Source organism: Homarus americanus, unplaced genomic scaffold (genome assembly GCF_018991925.1).
Source record: "Homarus americanus isolate GMGI-L3 unplaced genomic scaffold, GMGI_Hamer_2.0 scaffold36734, whole genome shotgun sequence".
Lineage (NCBI taxonomy): Eukaryota > Metazoa > Arthropoda > Malacostraca > Decapoda > Nephropidae > Homarus > Homarus americanus.
This window is the reverse complement of record NW_024733126.1, coordinates 1,002,758-1,019,815: the sequence shown is the minus strand read 5'-3', so window position 1 is coordinate 1,019,815 and position 17,058 is coordinate 1,002,758. Positions and strand designations below refer to the sequence as shown.

Below are 17,058 nucleotides of genomic sequence, written 5' to 3'. Positions count from 1 at the left end.
TTGGGGTAATATAATTTTGTTGAGCGCCCTGAAGGCCTATTCAGGGTGGAGTTAATAAGCTCTGATTTTTATACCATTTTCTCAGTGCTGGATATAAATTTTGGTGAGTGCCCTTAAGGCCTATTCATTGTAGAGTTATTAATTTCTTATATTTTAATACCATTTTCTCAGTGACTGATATTTTGTTGAAAGCCCTTAAGGCCTGGTTCATGTGTGCAAGCAACATTTCGTAATACTTTAAGCTTATTATCCTCTAATGAGGCATTGCCTGCTTTTCTAATAATTTCAACATCATGTATAACTTTTATTCCCCAGAGTAGTATTTTAAGTTCAGGTGAAGAAGTGCGCATATTGGTGTACCATTATTTGATTGTGTTTGTAGTGTTGGAGGGAATATAAGTGTAAATTTTACAGTGTGTCTCATTCATCCCAGTCACAGACGCTATCCTTCCACGGGTCACAGACAATTCATTTTGTTAGTAAATTTAAGTGCTCTTGTGCTGGTTCGGGATTTCTCACTCAGGGGCGCTTCCACTGCCATTACCATCTAATAATCTTTAATAAACCCCAAGTCAAGTGAGAAAATAAAGTCCAGTAATTCCGACCGGTTACATATATATACGATTCCTTATTGAAACGTGGGAAAATTTTGTGGCACTCGCACCCCCGCCCGATGATCACTACGATAGAACTATATTTTGAAACCAAAGAAAAGAAATAGAATTGGATGCACATGAATTGTATAAATCTGCAAAGGGATAATATTTTTTATGAGATATCCTCCATATAAAACAGCACATGAAGAATTTTAGTGTTCTTTTTAAAAGAATTCCATGTTTGTTTAGGAACATCCGCCAGCCTCTACTTGACTCATCGCTGCTTATATCCTCCAAATTCTCCTAACCATCATAAAAGGTAAGCCTTTAAGATAACTATTCCAACTAATTTATGTGTAGAAATGTATGGAAATCAAATTAACCTAAAAAAAAAGTCATAAGTGGTCTATTTGAAGAGTGGTGAGAACTGCTCCCTCTGGGATGGTGAATGACGTCCTTTATCAGAATTAATATCGACCCAATTTTCGTAATGAGCGCAATTAATAACCGTCCAGCACTACCAAAATAATTAATTCCTTAGTATAAATACTTAATAGCCTAAATTTCATATTTTAATAAGTCCAAATATGCCAGGTAACCAGTGCCAGGTAGTTCGCAGGCATGTTTCATTTGTGTATCAGTTTAACCACAATTTGTTACTAATAAGATAAATTCAGTGACCTAAATTCATGTTTTATTTTTTCATTCCCTTAGTGACTCAATGTATTGCAAGAAAGAACTACTTAACGACTTTTGGGGCAGCAGTTGGGGTGGTGATATAAATTTACTTTGCCATTGAAAGTGGTAGAATCAAATGTAGATATATTGGTTTGTATGTCCAATATTTCAAGAAAAATGAATAAGTCCTTCTAAAGTAAGTGGAATTAATGATATTATTATCTTTTTGTCCATCCAGCAAATTTAATGATTTTAAGTTGACCGATTTTTGCCAGTTAAGTTAGGTTACGTTAGATTAGTTAAGTTGGGTTTGGTTAGGTTTGGTTACATTGAAATTATATTTTTTTCAAATGCCAAGTAGGTGGATGACCTAAACAATAATTTTTACCAAATTGATTATGTGTACATCAAAATCATTAGTTTTTTTTTTTTTTTTACAAATTCATACTCCGTAAAGTTCAAATGACAATCACTTGGTGATAGATGTTTCACGCTGTACACTAAAGCTACTTTATGTAAGAGGAAAATATTAGCATTAAATTGGATTGCTTAATACCAAAAGTAGTCATTAATGATAATATTTAATAATAATATTTCAGGTATTACATACTACAATTTCATCTTAAAACTCCATGTATCTTGCCTAACCCACCTTGCTGCTCCACTCAATTATAGCTAGATGTAATAATTGTAGAAAGTAATCACAGGTATAATTCCCTTTACCTTTAGTTGGTTTATTATTACAATTCTTGGATATTCAAAAGTTAATGAAATTATGAATCTTCAATAATGTGATATACATTCTAATGTTTTCAATAAAAATATGTCAGACTTGACTAATTAACTGTAACCAGAAATTAACCTAAGTGAATTTGTCCTTAATCCAACCTTTAAAATATGAAAGACAGTATACTTTATTTTATGATAGTTAAGTCAGTTTCCAGTTAGGTAGGTTAGGTTAACATTTTGATGTAGAACATTAAAATTTTAAAGGGCTTATAATTTTTGTTCTATGAATTCCTCCAAAAAGAGGGATCAAAGTTTAGGAATCACCATTAAAATCTACATTAAAAAAAAGATCAATTTTTTGAGTGTGTGTTGCATATCAAACCAAACAAATCTGAGTTTCCATAGGAATTTTTTATTTTTTTATTTTTTTTAACAGACAAAATTACCCACAATATGCAGATGTTGGAAACTTATAAATATTAACCCTCATAACTAAAGATGTTTCAGAATTTGCAAATTTAACAAACAATTTAATGACTTTATTTTCACTTATAGGTAAAGATACAGCTGACTATTCAACTTTCACCAATACTGAAGAAATAAATCTTGGTATCATGATTGATGGGGAATTTTTCTGGTTCCAGGGAAGATTTCGGAATTTGCTACCGATCCTAACCTCGGAATTGGTTCCCAGACTCGGAACTGAAAAATTTGGAGATTTTGCAAAACCCTCAAATTCTTCATAGACCAGAAAAAATGCAGTTTCTGGAATTTTCTGAAAATATGCCTTGGAGAAATCATAACATACTGCATGCCTTAATTATTTTTTTTAATGCTCTGCATACATACATGGATATTACGTATTAATATATTTGTGAAATTTGTGGATGACTTTTCTTTTAAAATACTTTACTCCTGATCGTTGATATATTATAACATATCCTGCTTTTAATAAAGGCTATATTCTGACATAAGCATTATCATTGTATTCTTATCCTTATTATTATTACAGTTTATATTAAACATTAAAAAATGCAGGACTAATTTGCAATTAACATTGCAGATTGTATTGAGGATATTTTTAAACCATTTAATTATCATCTTGTTCAATGTTTAACATTAGTTTGTAGAATTTCATGAATACACCTACTGTATATGGGTTCCATGACATTTGCTCACAAGATTTACCTAATCTAACCTAACATAACATGTCTTCATTTCCATAATAGTTGAGTATATGCCTTGTAAACAAATGTCTGCACACTAACTATATGAAGACTCTCTGGTGAGGATCCATATACAGTATTTACATGGAATATTTTTCCAAATAAAAGACCATTTAAACAGCAGATACTTTTCTCCAGCTGCTGGTTTAGTCCATGTCATTAGCATATTGTATACATTTTTACTCCTGACATTGGGAAAGTGTTCATGTCTTTCTTTTTTGAAAGGGTATTTATTGCATTACTATAATCAGGTGGGGACAAGTAGGAAACATTATCTCAAGTTTTCATATCTTGTAGATAACTGTGTAATGAGACAAAATCTCACATGAAGAGGTAAGTTAGGAGCTTATAGTAGTAGAGTATTATAGCGAGAGGAAATGGTAGCGTGTCTCGAGGGTGTGATGTCAACACTGTATATTAACACAGGCACAGTACAAGTGTAGTATATAAAACACCAATGCGTGTTACAGCTTTATTTTACTAGTTCAATAGGGGGGATTAATAGGGGGGTTCGTACACAATTTATGATAGACTATGGTATTCTCGTATAACCTAACCTCACAGCTAGAATGGGCACTTCACTAAGCCGATCGTTGGGGAGGTTCGGGATCACTGCACTTCCACAGACTACACAGCCAGCACTTACTGTTACACGTGGAGTTGACAGCACTTTGTCGATGGACCCGGGCTGAGACTTCGTTACACTTAGTGGCGGTCTTCTCTCGAGCGGGACTCGGGGACCTGGTAGCTGGCCCTTCCTGGTTACAGACACTCTCTGCGTGAGAGGAGCTCCAGCCCCTATATGTTGGTCGAGCCGGGGGGTGACCTCTCCTACTGAACTGGGTGTGTCTTGACCGGGTTGTTGGGTCAACAGGAGTGCTGGCTAATTAGCGGGTCCTTGAATTACTAAGGTCATGACGCCGGGTAGAGCTGATCGGGTGGTGGTGAGAATTCTGGTTCCCTAGTGTCAGGTCTGGACGGCTGTGTGCAGGTGTCGTCCTGCCCAGGTGTCTTGGTCAGGTGCGGTTGTAGGTCACCCTGCTAACTCAAGTCATTAGCGGACGAGGTCAAGTCCCTAGGGTCGACCTGAGGTGTGTCAACCCGGGATGTGGTGGTGCCACGAGGTCTGTAGTGTGCTTGCTGTTACATGTGACATAATTCTGGGCTGTAAGCTTTGGTCTGACAAACAATCATTACAACTGGCCTTTATACTTGTATAATATGAAAGTAAAAATTTTTGTTACAAAGATAATTTCCTGTTTGATAGAAAACTAACAGTTATGGCGATATTTTTTCAAGATTTTATCCCATTTCATCTGTACAGTGAGTTCAACACTGTTATAGCAAAATTATAATACCTAATACTGTACTTTGCTATATTCTACTGACTTTATCCACTGAACAGGCCATAGTTCTTTTTTTTTACAATCACCCAACCCCAAGTTCATGAAAAACTTATTACTTTATTGTTAGATTTAATAAGGATAAAGAAGAAAGGAACAGGTATTACACTCTATTCCTACGTTCTTATGGTTGTCAAAGGCTTTATTTACCTATATTCACTATAAATGAACGTATATCATTCCCAGAATTGGCTTATAATCCAAGAAAAAAGGAAAATGAGGTGCACCTTAGCTTAGGATTCAAGTTTTTTATTCTCGTAAATCGTGTAGCAAGAGTACACGTTTCGTGCCACTGACAACGTTTTGAGGGTGCAAGCATACCAATCCCTAAGTCTTCCGCTAGTTGGTACTCCTGACTACACTACGATGACGTAGTAACAACAAACGACGGTCGGGTACCACCATGGCCCATCTTGAAAAATCAAAAAAATTTACTCCATTGTATTACGACCGCCGGGATACCACAGCGTGGTGTTTACCACGGCTGATCTTGCAATTGGCCCTTACTCAGAAGGAAAGAAAAACAACAAGAAACATAGAACATTAGGCCTGACAGCATTTATAGACCTCTACGAAGATCAAGTTGGTGAACAAGAACAAAATATCTTTGATTAGGAAGAACAACGGTGGAATGTATAAAGGGAGAAGATCAAGAGGAAAAGAACATAAAACTAACAAGTGCTACGGCAGTAATAACCCTTTGACCCAAGCTGTCGACGGCCAGAAAAGATAATCACCAACAATAACCAGTTTGCCAGTAAAGATACAGCTCTCTAGTTCGTGGTCGGTCTCTTACGGCCAAGGTTTAATCATTTCAGTGTGTAACATTTATGTGTTGTACTTTACTATGTAGCATTCTCACAGTGATTCAGTTTCCTTTTGTTGTTATAATGTTATTACCGCACTTCAACAACTAAGATTGTTACCGCCACAGTAAGATAAGCTAGAAGAGAGAGAAAGAGAGGGATAACCATAATAAGATAAACTAGGCGAGAGAGAGAGAGAGAGAGAGAGAGAGAGGGGATGAGATGAGATAAGAGATATAGTGTTGACAACGAATTTGCTGACCAATCTGCTGAGGTGTTTCAATACGAAAACATATGGCCCTCGCCTCCGGGCTGAGATTGCCCTGGAGGGTAGTCTACTGATTTCTACAGGACAGACAACACGTTGGATCAGACCACTAGACCCTAAAACGTGAGTGATCGTGAAGTATTAGAATCTGCTAAGAAACTCTAAATAACTTTAATAAGTATATTTGTGTACTGCAATTTGATCATATTATACCAATTGTCTCCTGTATCAATAGTTATAACATGCGAGTTATATTTAAGATGTTAACAGGCTATGTACTGTATATTGATTGTATTATTCATATGATGTGTCCTGAGATAACAGTATTTGTTATATGAGAAATGTTCTTTAACAGGTTTTGACCGAATTATATGGTACGCGTCAACGTTGAGGGTTTATTTCTCCAGGAACAAACCAATAACGCTCCTATGAGCGTTAACAGTCAAAACGTATACGGGAGGACTGTCGAAGGACCAACGCCGGAGTTCAGCGTGGGACAGCATAGGCTCGTCGATCGCCCACCCACCCATAGTGGGTGGATCACCCACCCACCCACAGTGGGTGGATCACCCACCCACCCACAGTGGGTGGATCACCCACCCACCCACAGTGGGTGGATCACGTGCGTCGTCAGCAGCGAGGCAGTGAAAGCGAGTGCTCTGTGTTTGAGTGTCTTAAATACCTGGACAGTGTCGTAAAGCTTCGGTCTGCGCGTACGGGGCTGTGAGCGTTCATTTCCGAACAGGGAGGCCGGCACCTAGTGAGCTAAGGTTTCAGAACACCCGGACAGTGTCGTAATGTTTGGTCTGGGCGGACTGGTAGTTAGCGTTCGCTCGGACACGCACGCAAGTGATTATAACTAACAGCTGATCTTCCTATACCAGTGACACCATAGTATATCAAACAATGATGATAAGGAACCATGAAGAAGTACATAAATGAAAGGGATTTGTGGGTTAAGTGTGTTCAACATTCAGGTTATATGTACATGTATGTATATATGTATATATAAGTATGTGTGTGTGTAATTAAGAAATAACAACGAAGGTTGTGACAAGCCGTAACGTTGTACAAGTAAGGGCGCCGCAGTAGTGTTTGTGACATCAGTTGTGTAACGAGTCCCTACATTGATTGTGGATCTCTGTGGTTGTGTTAGTGTGACATCGTAGCTGGTGTGTGACATCGCTGTAGTCGTGTTTGTGTGACATCACTCGTGCGTATTGCACATCACGTGTTTGAGGGACATCGCTCGTGTGTGACATCACTGTGGCCATGTTAGTGTGACATCGTCGCTCGTGCGTGACATCACTGTGGTCGTGTTTGTGTGACATCACTCGTGCGTATTGCACGTCACGTGTTTGAGGGACCGTGTGACATCACTGTGGTCGTGTTTGTGTGACATCACTCATGCATATTGCACGTCACGTGTTTGAGGGACCGTGTGACATCACTCGTGCGCATTGCTCGTCACGTGTTTAGAGGGACTTCGCTCGTGTGTGACATCACTCGTGCGCATGGCACGCGTCTGTGTGACATCAATTCCAATTGTGTGATATCTGCGATCGTGGGCACCTGATACTAAGCGTTACTGCATACACTTATCGAGCAAGACAGATTACGCTTGCTGTTCGGGCAGTCATGGACGGGAAAGAGAATAAGTCAGAAGTGGGGAGCGTGTCCGGCGTAGAACAAGGAGACACTGTGGACAAAGAGACCGATGTCTCACCCACCTCGCCAAGGCAGCGTGAGATAAACCCGTCTACCGTAAACCTGTCTCCCGAGAAGAGAAAGGAACCACCTGTCAAAGGAATCGAAGGACAATTATGTGAGCAATACCAACAAATGCAGCAAATGTTCGCTCACATGACAGCGATGATGCAAAACGTCACCGAAGGTATGAATCAACTACAAGGCAAGGGCAGCACAGAAGATTGCGGAAAGGTGTTATCACCACCAGAGACTAAACTTTCCTCTGTAATTGAAACTAACGAAGAAACGTTATATACTCCAAGAGGACTCCCGGCGCTCACCTTAACCGCAGAGCCGGGAACATCTCACCAGGGGGAGCGCGGAAGTACTTCCGAACATCAAGCTAGTTCGCCGAAACCACTACCTTTGATGAAAGACAAAAGGGACGACCCACCGAGGTCCGAGGTTTGGGTGAGAGAACTGCTAGAGAATATGAGGTTCTCCCAAAGGCCAACGCCGAAGTTCAGCGGAGGAACTTGTAGTGAATACTGGGAGTTCAAGCGAGTCTTTCAGCGACACGTTGGGATGGCGCAGATACCTGATACCTTGAAATTAGAGACACTTCTCGCTGCCTACGCTGGGCCCGCTAAGGACGCTTTGCGGGGATATCTGCAAATTCAAGATCCCAATGCCGGGTACAAGGAAGCTTTGGACATATTAGAGAAACGTCACGGCAATAAGCACACTTACGTTTGCCAGCTAATAAAGAAGGCCCCGCGAGGTCCAACTGTGAGACTAAGTGACGCAAAGGGCCTCCAACAGTTCTCAGACGAACTGGGGAATTGCGTGAGGAACTTGAAGGTCTTGGGAGAATTACGTCAGATTGACACGTATGAATCAATAAGCACGTTAGCTGAGAGGTTCAAGGGAAAGATGAGGGACGACTACGTGGATAAGGCGCATAAACACAAAAGGAAGTGGGGAAAGCTTCCTGGGATCGAGTGGATGTTGGAATTCACAATGGATATGGTCGACAAGGCGGAGGAGGTCACAAAGGGACGAGGACAGGAAGAACCAAGCAAAATTTATGCAGACTCACGTCAATCCTCGTCGAGGAAGAGACTTGTGGGTCTGGTGACATTAGGAATAAAGACAACCAGAGAAATGGACGATGAACGCTGCTCGCTATGCCGTGGAGATCACCTTCTTCAGATGTGTCGGACATTCCTCAGCATGTCCACAGGAAAGCGAACTTCCCTTGTAAGGGAACAACGTCACTGCTATGCCTGCCTGGGTCATAATCACCGGATAACAGAGTGCAGCCAGAAGATGGTATGTGGTATAGATGGCTGCTCTGGAGTACACTCGAGGCTCCTGCACTTCACGGGAGCTCTGACGAGCAATGACAAGGTGCAACGGGGCGAAGTTGAGAAGGGAGAACACCAGACTAGCCTCCAAAGGGTGAAGAGAGCTACCACAGGGGGCGCCTACCAAATAGACATAGCACCTGACCACAAGCGACCTAGAATGAGTCAACGTAAAGCTATTATGCCACCACCGGAATCGGCATTTAGTAGAGCTAAATCATGGAAGGTCGAAGCCGGTACAAGCACCATGGGGAAAAGAAATCCGCATAAATGGGTCAGGGAAACCATAACCAACAATGGAATTGATGATCGGCGTGAAGAACCCAACGATTGCGAGTTGTGACTACAAAGTTCCAGCAGAGTCGCACTTCCAATAGTGAAAGTCAGGGTGGAAGAAAAGAACCTAGAGGCGAAAGAAGCAGTAGTCACCGGAGCTCTCTTGGATTCAGGCAGCAACCGATCATATTGTACGCGTAGTCTAGCTTACCGGCTGCAGGCAGAGGGAAGGCCAGTTTCCCTCTCCATTGGCACAATCATGAAAGAAAGTAATAGTGTAAACACCGAAGAAATCAGTGTGAGAGTGGCTAGCGTAGGAGTCAGAAAGAGCCGATCCATCATTATCCCCAAGGTCATCATTGTTGAGAATCTACCGTCTTCCCTGAAATCGTTGGTCGCAGACACCCAAGATGCCATCATGTGGGAACACCTACGAGGTACTGCGCTACGCCAAGCACCGAAAAGAGTGGATCTCCTGATAGGTCTAGACGTACCACAAGCACTAGCACCATTAGAAATAAGAACCGGGAAAGACGGAGAGCCGTTTGCAATACGCACCTTGCTAGGTTGGACTATAAATGGACCGCTTGGAGTGGCGATTCCGTGATTATGCCGTGATCAACCACTTTGTCAGAATGGCAACACTAAGAAACCGGAGACGAAAAGAGGCCTTCTGAGTATGGTCAGCTCCATATATGACCCACTGGGACTCATCGCTCTGAGTGTCATAAGAGCCAAAATCATATTCCAAGATGAGTGTAGACGAGGTGTTGGATGGGATGAACAAATCACTGAACAAAACAGGGTCGCATGGCAAAGATGGCTGGATGAACTACCTCACCTATCACGAGTTCACGTTCTACGGTGCTACCGACCAGAGGATATGAATCCAGTGACTACCGTGCAACTACATCACTTCTGCGACGCCTCCCAACGAGCGTATGGAGCTGTATCGTATCTGAGAACCACGTGTGAAGATGGAACTCACCATATTTCCTTCGTGTGTGGCAAAGCCAAGCTAGCCCCTCTGAAACAGCAGACCATACCTCGACTTGAGCTCTGCGCGGCAGTGCTGGCTGCTAAGGCAGACAAACAACTACGGCAAGAGCTTGAATTACATATAGACAGATCAGTGTTCTGGACAGACAGTACGGCAGTCCTTCAATGCATACGAAACACCGAAAGACGCTTCCAGTCTTTCGTGGCCAATCGAGTGGCAACGATACACGAGGACTCCAATGTAGAACAATGGCGCCACGTGACGTCGGCACTGAACCCGGCCGACGACGCTAGTCGTGGATTACATGGAGCAGAGCTCAACGAGGAGGGCAGGTGGATTCGGGGACCTGCTTTCCTCTTTTTGGAAGAAGACAGTTGGCCAAAGAGTCCATTGAGGATTCCAGACCTCACAGACGGAGACCCAGAGGTGAAGAAGGAAACCACGGTGCTGACGGCGAACGTTGACCAGGGGGAGGGTATCCTTGATAAGCTATGGGCCAGGTACTCATCGTGGCATCGACTTCTGAAGAACGTAGCGTGGATTAGAAGGTTTATAGAATGGTGGCTTGGGAAGCGAAAGAACAAACATCACCGAAAAAATCGGCTCCAGGTCAGCGAATTGGAAGAGGCGAAATTTGCTGTCTTAAGATTTATGCAAAGGAAAGGATTCCCTCGAGAACTAGGAATGTTACTACAGGGACAACCCGTGAGAGGTAGCGATATAAGGCGGCTGGAACCTCATCTAGACACAGACGGTTATGATCAGAGTAGGTGGCCGACTGAAGCACGCCGCTCTCCACCCAGACCAGGAGAATCCCATACTATTACCAAGGGACAACAGGATCACGGGGCTCATCGTGAGAGAGGTACACTCAACTAGAGCTGGACACTCAGGACGAGAACACACTCTTGCCATAATACGTGAGACGTACTGGATACCTAAGTGCCGAAAATTACTCGACCTCACAATACGGACGTGTGTGACTTGTCGAAGAAGCAACTGGAGGCCTACCCATCAACGCCAAGCCGACCTGCCAGAAGATCGAGTGCGCCCAGGAGGCCGGCCGTTCACCTACACTGGAATTGATTGCTTCGGCTCTTTTTTGGTTAAACAAGGACGAGCCCGGGCGAAGAGATGGGGATGCTTATTCACCTGCCTGACCACCAGAGCCATACACCTAGAAGTCCTCACCTCACTAGACACCGACTCGTTCCTCAATGCCCTAACAAGATTCACCTGCCGCAGGGGACCTCCCAAGCGAGTTCGGTCTGACAGGGGAACCAACATGATTGGAGTTAACCGAGAGTTATGAGAGGCGGTGAACGGCTGGAACAACAGTGACAAGGTCGGGAATGCCCTTCTACAGAAACAGATAGAATGGCAGTTCAACCCCCCGACAGCCTCTCACATGGGAGGAGTGTGGCAGCGACAAATCCGCACTGTAAGGAAGGTCCTCCAGGGAGTGGTGGGCACCCAGACACTAGACGATGAACGCCTCAGCACTGTGTTCTGTGCCGTAGAAGAGATCATCAACGGAAGGCCCATCACCCCGGTGTCTGACGACCCAAAGGATCTAGAAGCACTAACGCCGCTCCACATACTACAAATGAACCCGGAGACACTGTCCACCGGAGGCGATCGGTCCATGACAGAAGGGTACCGACGAAGATGGAAGCATGCCCAATTCATTGCGGACCAATTTTGGAAAAGGTGGGTAAAAGAATATCTCCCAACGTTACGTCAGCGACAAAGGTTCTTCAAAACTCGCCGTAATCTCCACGCTGGGGATATCGTGATCCTCTCTGGACAACCCCTTCCCAGGAGTCAGTGGATGCTAGGGAGAGTACTGGAAGTTCTACCGAGCAAAGATGGCCTGGTGCGAAGTGTTAAAGTGAAGACAAAGGACTCAGTGTTAATACGCCCAGTGACGAAACTCTGCCTGTTGGAAGGGGTGGGAGAGTGAATCTAATAATATGCCGTGATTTCGTGCGAAGCCCGACAGGGGGAGTGTTACCGCCACAGTAAGATAAGCTAGAAGAGAGAGAAAGAGAGGGATAACTATAATAAGATAAACTAGGCGAGAGAGAGAGAGAGAGAGGGGATGAGATGAGATAAGAGATATAGTGTTGACAACGAATTTGCTGACCAATCTGCTGAGGTGTTTCAATACGAAAACATAAGGCCCTCGCCTCCGGGCTGAGATTGCCCTGGAGGGTAGTCTACTGATTTCTACAGGACAGACAACACGTTGGTTCAGACCACTAGACCCTAAAACGTGAGTGATCGTGAAGTATTAGAATCTGCTAAGAAACTCTAAATAACTTTAATAAGTATATTTGTGTACTGCAATTTGATCATATTATACCAATTGTCTCCTGTATCAATAGTTATAACATGCGAGTTATATTTAAGATGTTAACAGGCTATGTACTGTATATTGATTGTATTATTCATATGATGTGTCCTGAGATAACAGCATTTGTTATATGAGAAATGTTCTTTAACAGGTTTTGACCGAATTATATGGTACGCGTCAACGTTGAGGGTTTATTTCTCCAGCAACAAACCAATAACGCTCCTATGAGCGTTAACAAAGATCTTAAGCGTAAATTAAGGTTGGTAATATACTATTCCGACATATAAAATATGAGAGATTTTATTTTGTTGTTGATATAATTTCATTACTGCGCTTCAACAGCGAAGGTCTATATAGACGATCTCAGTAATTGCCAGTGAGCTACTCCGCGCGCACTGCCGGGAGTCAACCGGGAGTTGGGACCTGTGTAGCATTCACTTTGCTCTTAGTGTAACCCCACAAGAAAAGTTATTATCAGGTGCAATTCACAATCAGAAATAACAGCCAAACCGAAACTGCAGTACATTGTGTCCATTTCCAAACACCCGGACCCAGGTGATCAGATAGTTGTTTTTTTGCGTGTGTGTGTGTGTGTGTACTACAGTTGTTGATGTATCCTGATGGACACATCTTCAACCATCACTCGCAAATAGTCCTCATGGAAACATGTCTATGTTTACCTGTCAGTCACTGGGGTAGCAGATGTGGACCACTAAGGTGGTCACCAAAAATCCCAGCCTGAACATTCATTGCAAATCGTATCTAATGAGATGTTCGAATAACTGTATGTAGATTTTCAGTAGACTCACTCATTTGTTACCACTTACTTTAAATAGAGTTTGTTGTTTTGCTTTTTGTCCATTGACTTGTTGCAGTCCTCCCCTAACAAATTTTGTGGTATAACTCCAAATGTATGGGGTATTGACACTTTGGTCATGGAGTAATTTATCTTTATGAAAGTCTCAGGAATACGTCCCCCCCCCCGGCATTATGATACGTATTTACGAAACACTGTGTATATAAACAGGCACACTCAGTAAATCTTCACAATCTACGGATTCGTATGTTCGTACATAGAGTATATCCCTGGAGACCTGTTTACCATCCACAATGCAACGCTTTATGCGTTAGATGCTTTTTTCAGTTGTGCCTCAGTCAGTTCTTCGTATACTCGGCGCACATCGCGGTCCAGTCCCCAGTTTAAAAGTAATAAATGGAAATAAAATACATGAAAACTCCATTACACTCTTAACTGTTAACCAAATTTATATTATATAAAAAATGAAGTCGACAGTGTTTGTCTTGTTATTACCGCTATTAGCATAAAACAAACAAAACCATCGAGGTGCTTTACGTAAAACTGCTAGTCATGAATGACCTAGTCTGCAGTTTCTGTTTCCTTACGTCTCTTCGTCCATTAGTTTAAGTAGTCTAGGTTGCTCTTAATGCCTTGCACTAACATATAACACTAACTTTTAGGAGAAAGTCTGTAATCACATAACTGTTCCAATATAATTATTCGTCAACTTGTCCTTCTCCAGGTGATTTCGAATATAGTTTGAAATTATTGCTTCCAGCAATTTGCCTACAATTGATGTTAAGCTGATTGGGCCGTAGTTAGAGGATAGTGATCAATCTCCCTTCTTAAAAATCGGTATCACATTCGCTATCCTCCAGGATTCTGGTACCACACCCATTTTTTAAGGACTAAGTTCTTCTTTACATTCCTTTAATACTCTGGCAAATATCTCATCGTGGACATGGCGACTTGTTAGGCTTTAGTTTCTCTATTTATTTACTAGTTACTACTATCTCTCTTAATCTATTTCTTCACTATCTCTGTATATAGTCTGTGCCTCAGGTAACATATTTAAATTTTCTGTGAAAACTGTTGAAAAATATCTGTTCAGATTATTGCTCATTTCTCCGTCGTTGACGGTATCTGACTATAATGGTCCAATCTTGTCTCGTGTTTTAGTTTGATACATTTCAAAGAATCTCTTGGGGTTTGACTTCGCCTTCCTTGCTACCTTCAGTTCATTATTCCTCTTTGCTTTTCTTATCTCGGTGTTAACCCTACTGGCCAATACTTTATAATCATCTCGGAGGTAAACTTCGCCACGATTTAATCTCCTACCTATAGCCCCCCCTTTGTCCATTAATATTCTTTCAATTATTATTTATCCATTTGGGGTCATTGTTATTTGATCTGAGTTTGCTGTATAGTATATTCTGCCTTTGTACAATAAATAACTCATTATTTTAATTGTTTGTTATGGAACTCGTCAACCTCAAATCTCGTGGTCAGGTCACCTCTCAACAATCATATTTTTTGAGGTTACCGTTATTATGTCACCAGGTAAAGTGAGGTCGCCCACTGTGTGTACATTGTGTGAGGTCAGGTAATTCACCCGCAACCTCCTCTTCCCATTAAATATTTTTTTTTTAGAATTCTAATAACTCCTCCAATAATGCCTGTTTCTCCAATACCTCTATAAGTTTCTTGTTCTAGCTTATCAAAAGCTTTTCAAAATCAACAAAGCAGAGACAAAAATTTGTTTGAAGTATAACCCCCTTTCACTCAAAATTCTCAGACCAAAAGATTTAGGAAAATACCCCCTCCCCCAAAAAAAATAAATAAATACAAAATAAAAATAAATAAATCTGAGTTCCGAAGGTCCATCTGTAATTTGTTGGAAAAAATTATCAACAGCATAAAATTCAATAATATAATCAAATGTGTTTGCAAATCTTAAATCTGTACGCTATATTACGAAACACATTCTCAAGCATCACTGTTTCTATCATAGCATCTGTCGCGACAATAAAATTCTGCAGAACTTGTAATCTTTATTTATTTGGTAAACTACAAACTTTACAGAGTCCTACTCAAAGAATTCCAATACTATTCAATGCGGAGATCGTGCTTCTTAGTGTCTGTTTCCACCATGTTCAGTCAAGTGATTTGTCCTAAACTCATAAACGTAAGCCCGAACGATGTTTGCATTATTACATGGATTTCTATCTTGTTAAAAGACAACAGTGTTGAGAATATCATCTGAACAAAGTGAGGCTCTAGATTCTTGTTACCATACTATCCGCAAAGAAGGAGATTTACAGAGACAGCGACGGTGCTTACGTCGGATCTTTCACCTGAAAAAATATAATGAAAATTTATTTAATCATATTATTACAGTTCCATTATGAATTTCCATTTTTTAGAGACATAAACTTTTTGGCCATCTTATATTTAAACGTCTAAATGGTGTATGTTTGAAAACCTACCGAACATAATTTAGGTCTTGTTCATTTTCAATCCTTCCATTTTTTTGCTTCACTTCGATTTGGTTTTGAGTTTGTAATTCTGGCAGTTTAAGTGTGAATATTTTAATGTTGTCAGTAAGAGGAAGGGCGCCATTCATATGTAAATCATGTTCACCCTAAGTGACTGACTAGAAAAATCTTTTCCGGAGAGACGATAACATGTTGGGGCTCTTCATGTTATTAGTATTATTTTTTACTATCTTTTTAGACTTAGCAATCTTAATTACATCACAACTAATATCAATATATTTTAATAAGTATTATTGAGTACATTGTCATTTCCATTGCTTTTCAAATTATTTACAGTGAAAATTATCCTTGTTAAATCGAAATTATAAAAATAGGTCATTGTATCACAGTGTCATATAAACTCTCCTAAAATTTACATGTTGGACAGGTTTCGTTTTCGTGAAATATTGCAAACTTAAAGATAGGTTCAACCCTCAAAAATAAGAATGATAAAATCAGAATTCGTCAATGTGTTCTTGTCAAAATTAATAATAACAACAAAATTATGAACTGACCTTCCATAGTATTTTGCAATCGAATGTCCAATTCTTCAAGGACGACTGAATGTAATATTTTGGGGCAAATTATGTGCTTATTTTTAATCAGGTGAACAATTCTCATTAACATCGATACTTTAGAGTTCATCTTCTTAAACATATCATGTTATTTATAGATGCTTGTGAGACATAAAGTATATCCAGTTACTTTTAAGACAAACATAAGAATCTTTAAGACCTGTATTTAAGCCTTGTAGACATGTGTTGCATTATTCATATCTCACTAATACAGCACTTTGCATTCTTGCGACAATAAGTACAACTGTTTGTCTTCGGTAGAGCGCTGTTCAGTGGGAGGCGTTCTACTGGCGTACTACTGGAGACAAAGCACAGGAAATGACGTAACAGATCTCTGATAGTGGCTCTGGCGGGCGGAGTTTCCGGTACGTTCCATATGCAGCACAAACTCGGTGATACTCTTATATTAATATCAAATCCTGACACTGCTTCCTGTATTTCATAACAGCAATTTTCCGATTGATATCATTAGCTTGACAGTAGCATGTCTCTTTTTTCCTGTTCCCCTAGTCCCAGTGCAGGGGAGGGGGGCACTTGGACACGTTTATGTGTTATTAAACCTTTTTTGTTTTGTACAGTTGTCGTCTATTAGTAATGTCTATATGGTAAAGTCTAGAGGTGCACAGTGCACACCCTGCCGGAAAATCCTGCGGGCGCCACTACCTCTACGTAAGGCCTAAAGCGATAACAGTCTTTTAGCATTTAAATGCCAAAAATGCTGACATATCTACAAATTCAACTTTCTCAGATCAAAGC

General features: G+C 41.1%; 1 protein-coding gene across 1 annotated transcript; it reads left to right on the top strand.

The window, feature by feature from the left end:
* Nucleotides 1–7,980: 7,980 nt before the first annotated feature.
* Nucleotides 7,981–16,629, top strand: LOC121869268. The gene is made up of 2 exons (XM_042370514.1): nucleotides 7,981–8,352; nucleotides 16,564–16,629. Exons 1-2 carry the CDS (start codon nucleotides 7,981–7,983, stop codon nucleotides 16,627–16,629), a joined length of 438 nt encoding a protein of 145 aa, XP_042226448.1.
* The last annotated feature ends 429 nt before the right edge of the window (nucleotides 16,630–17,058 follow it).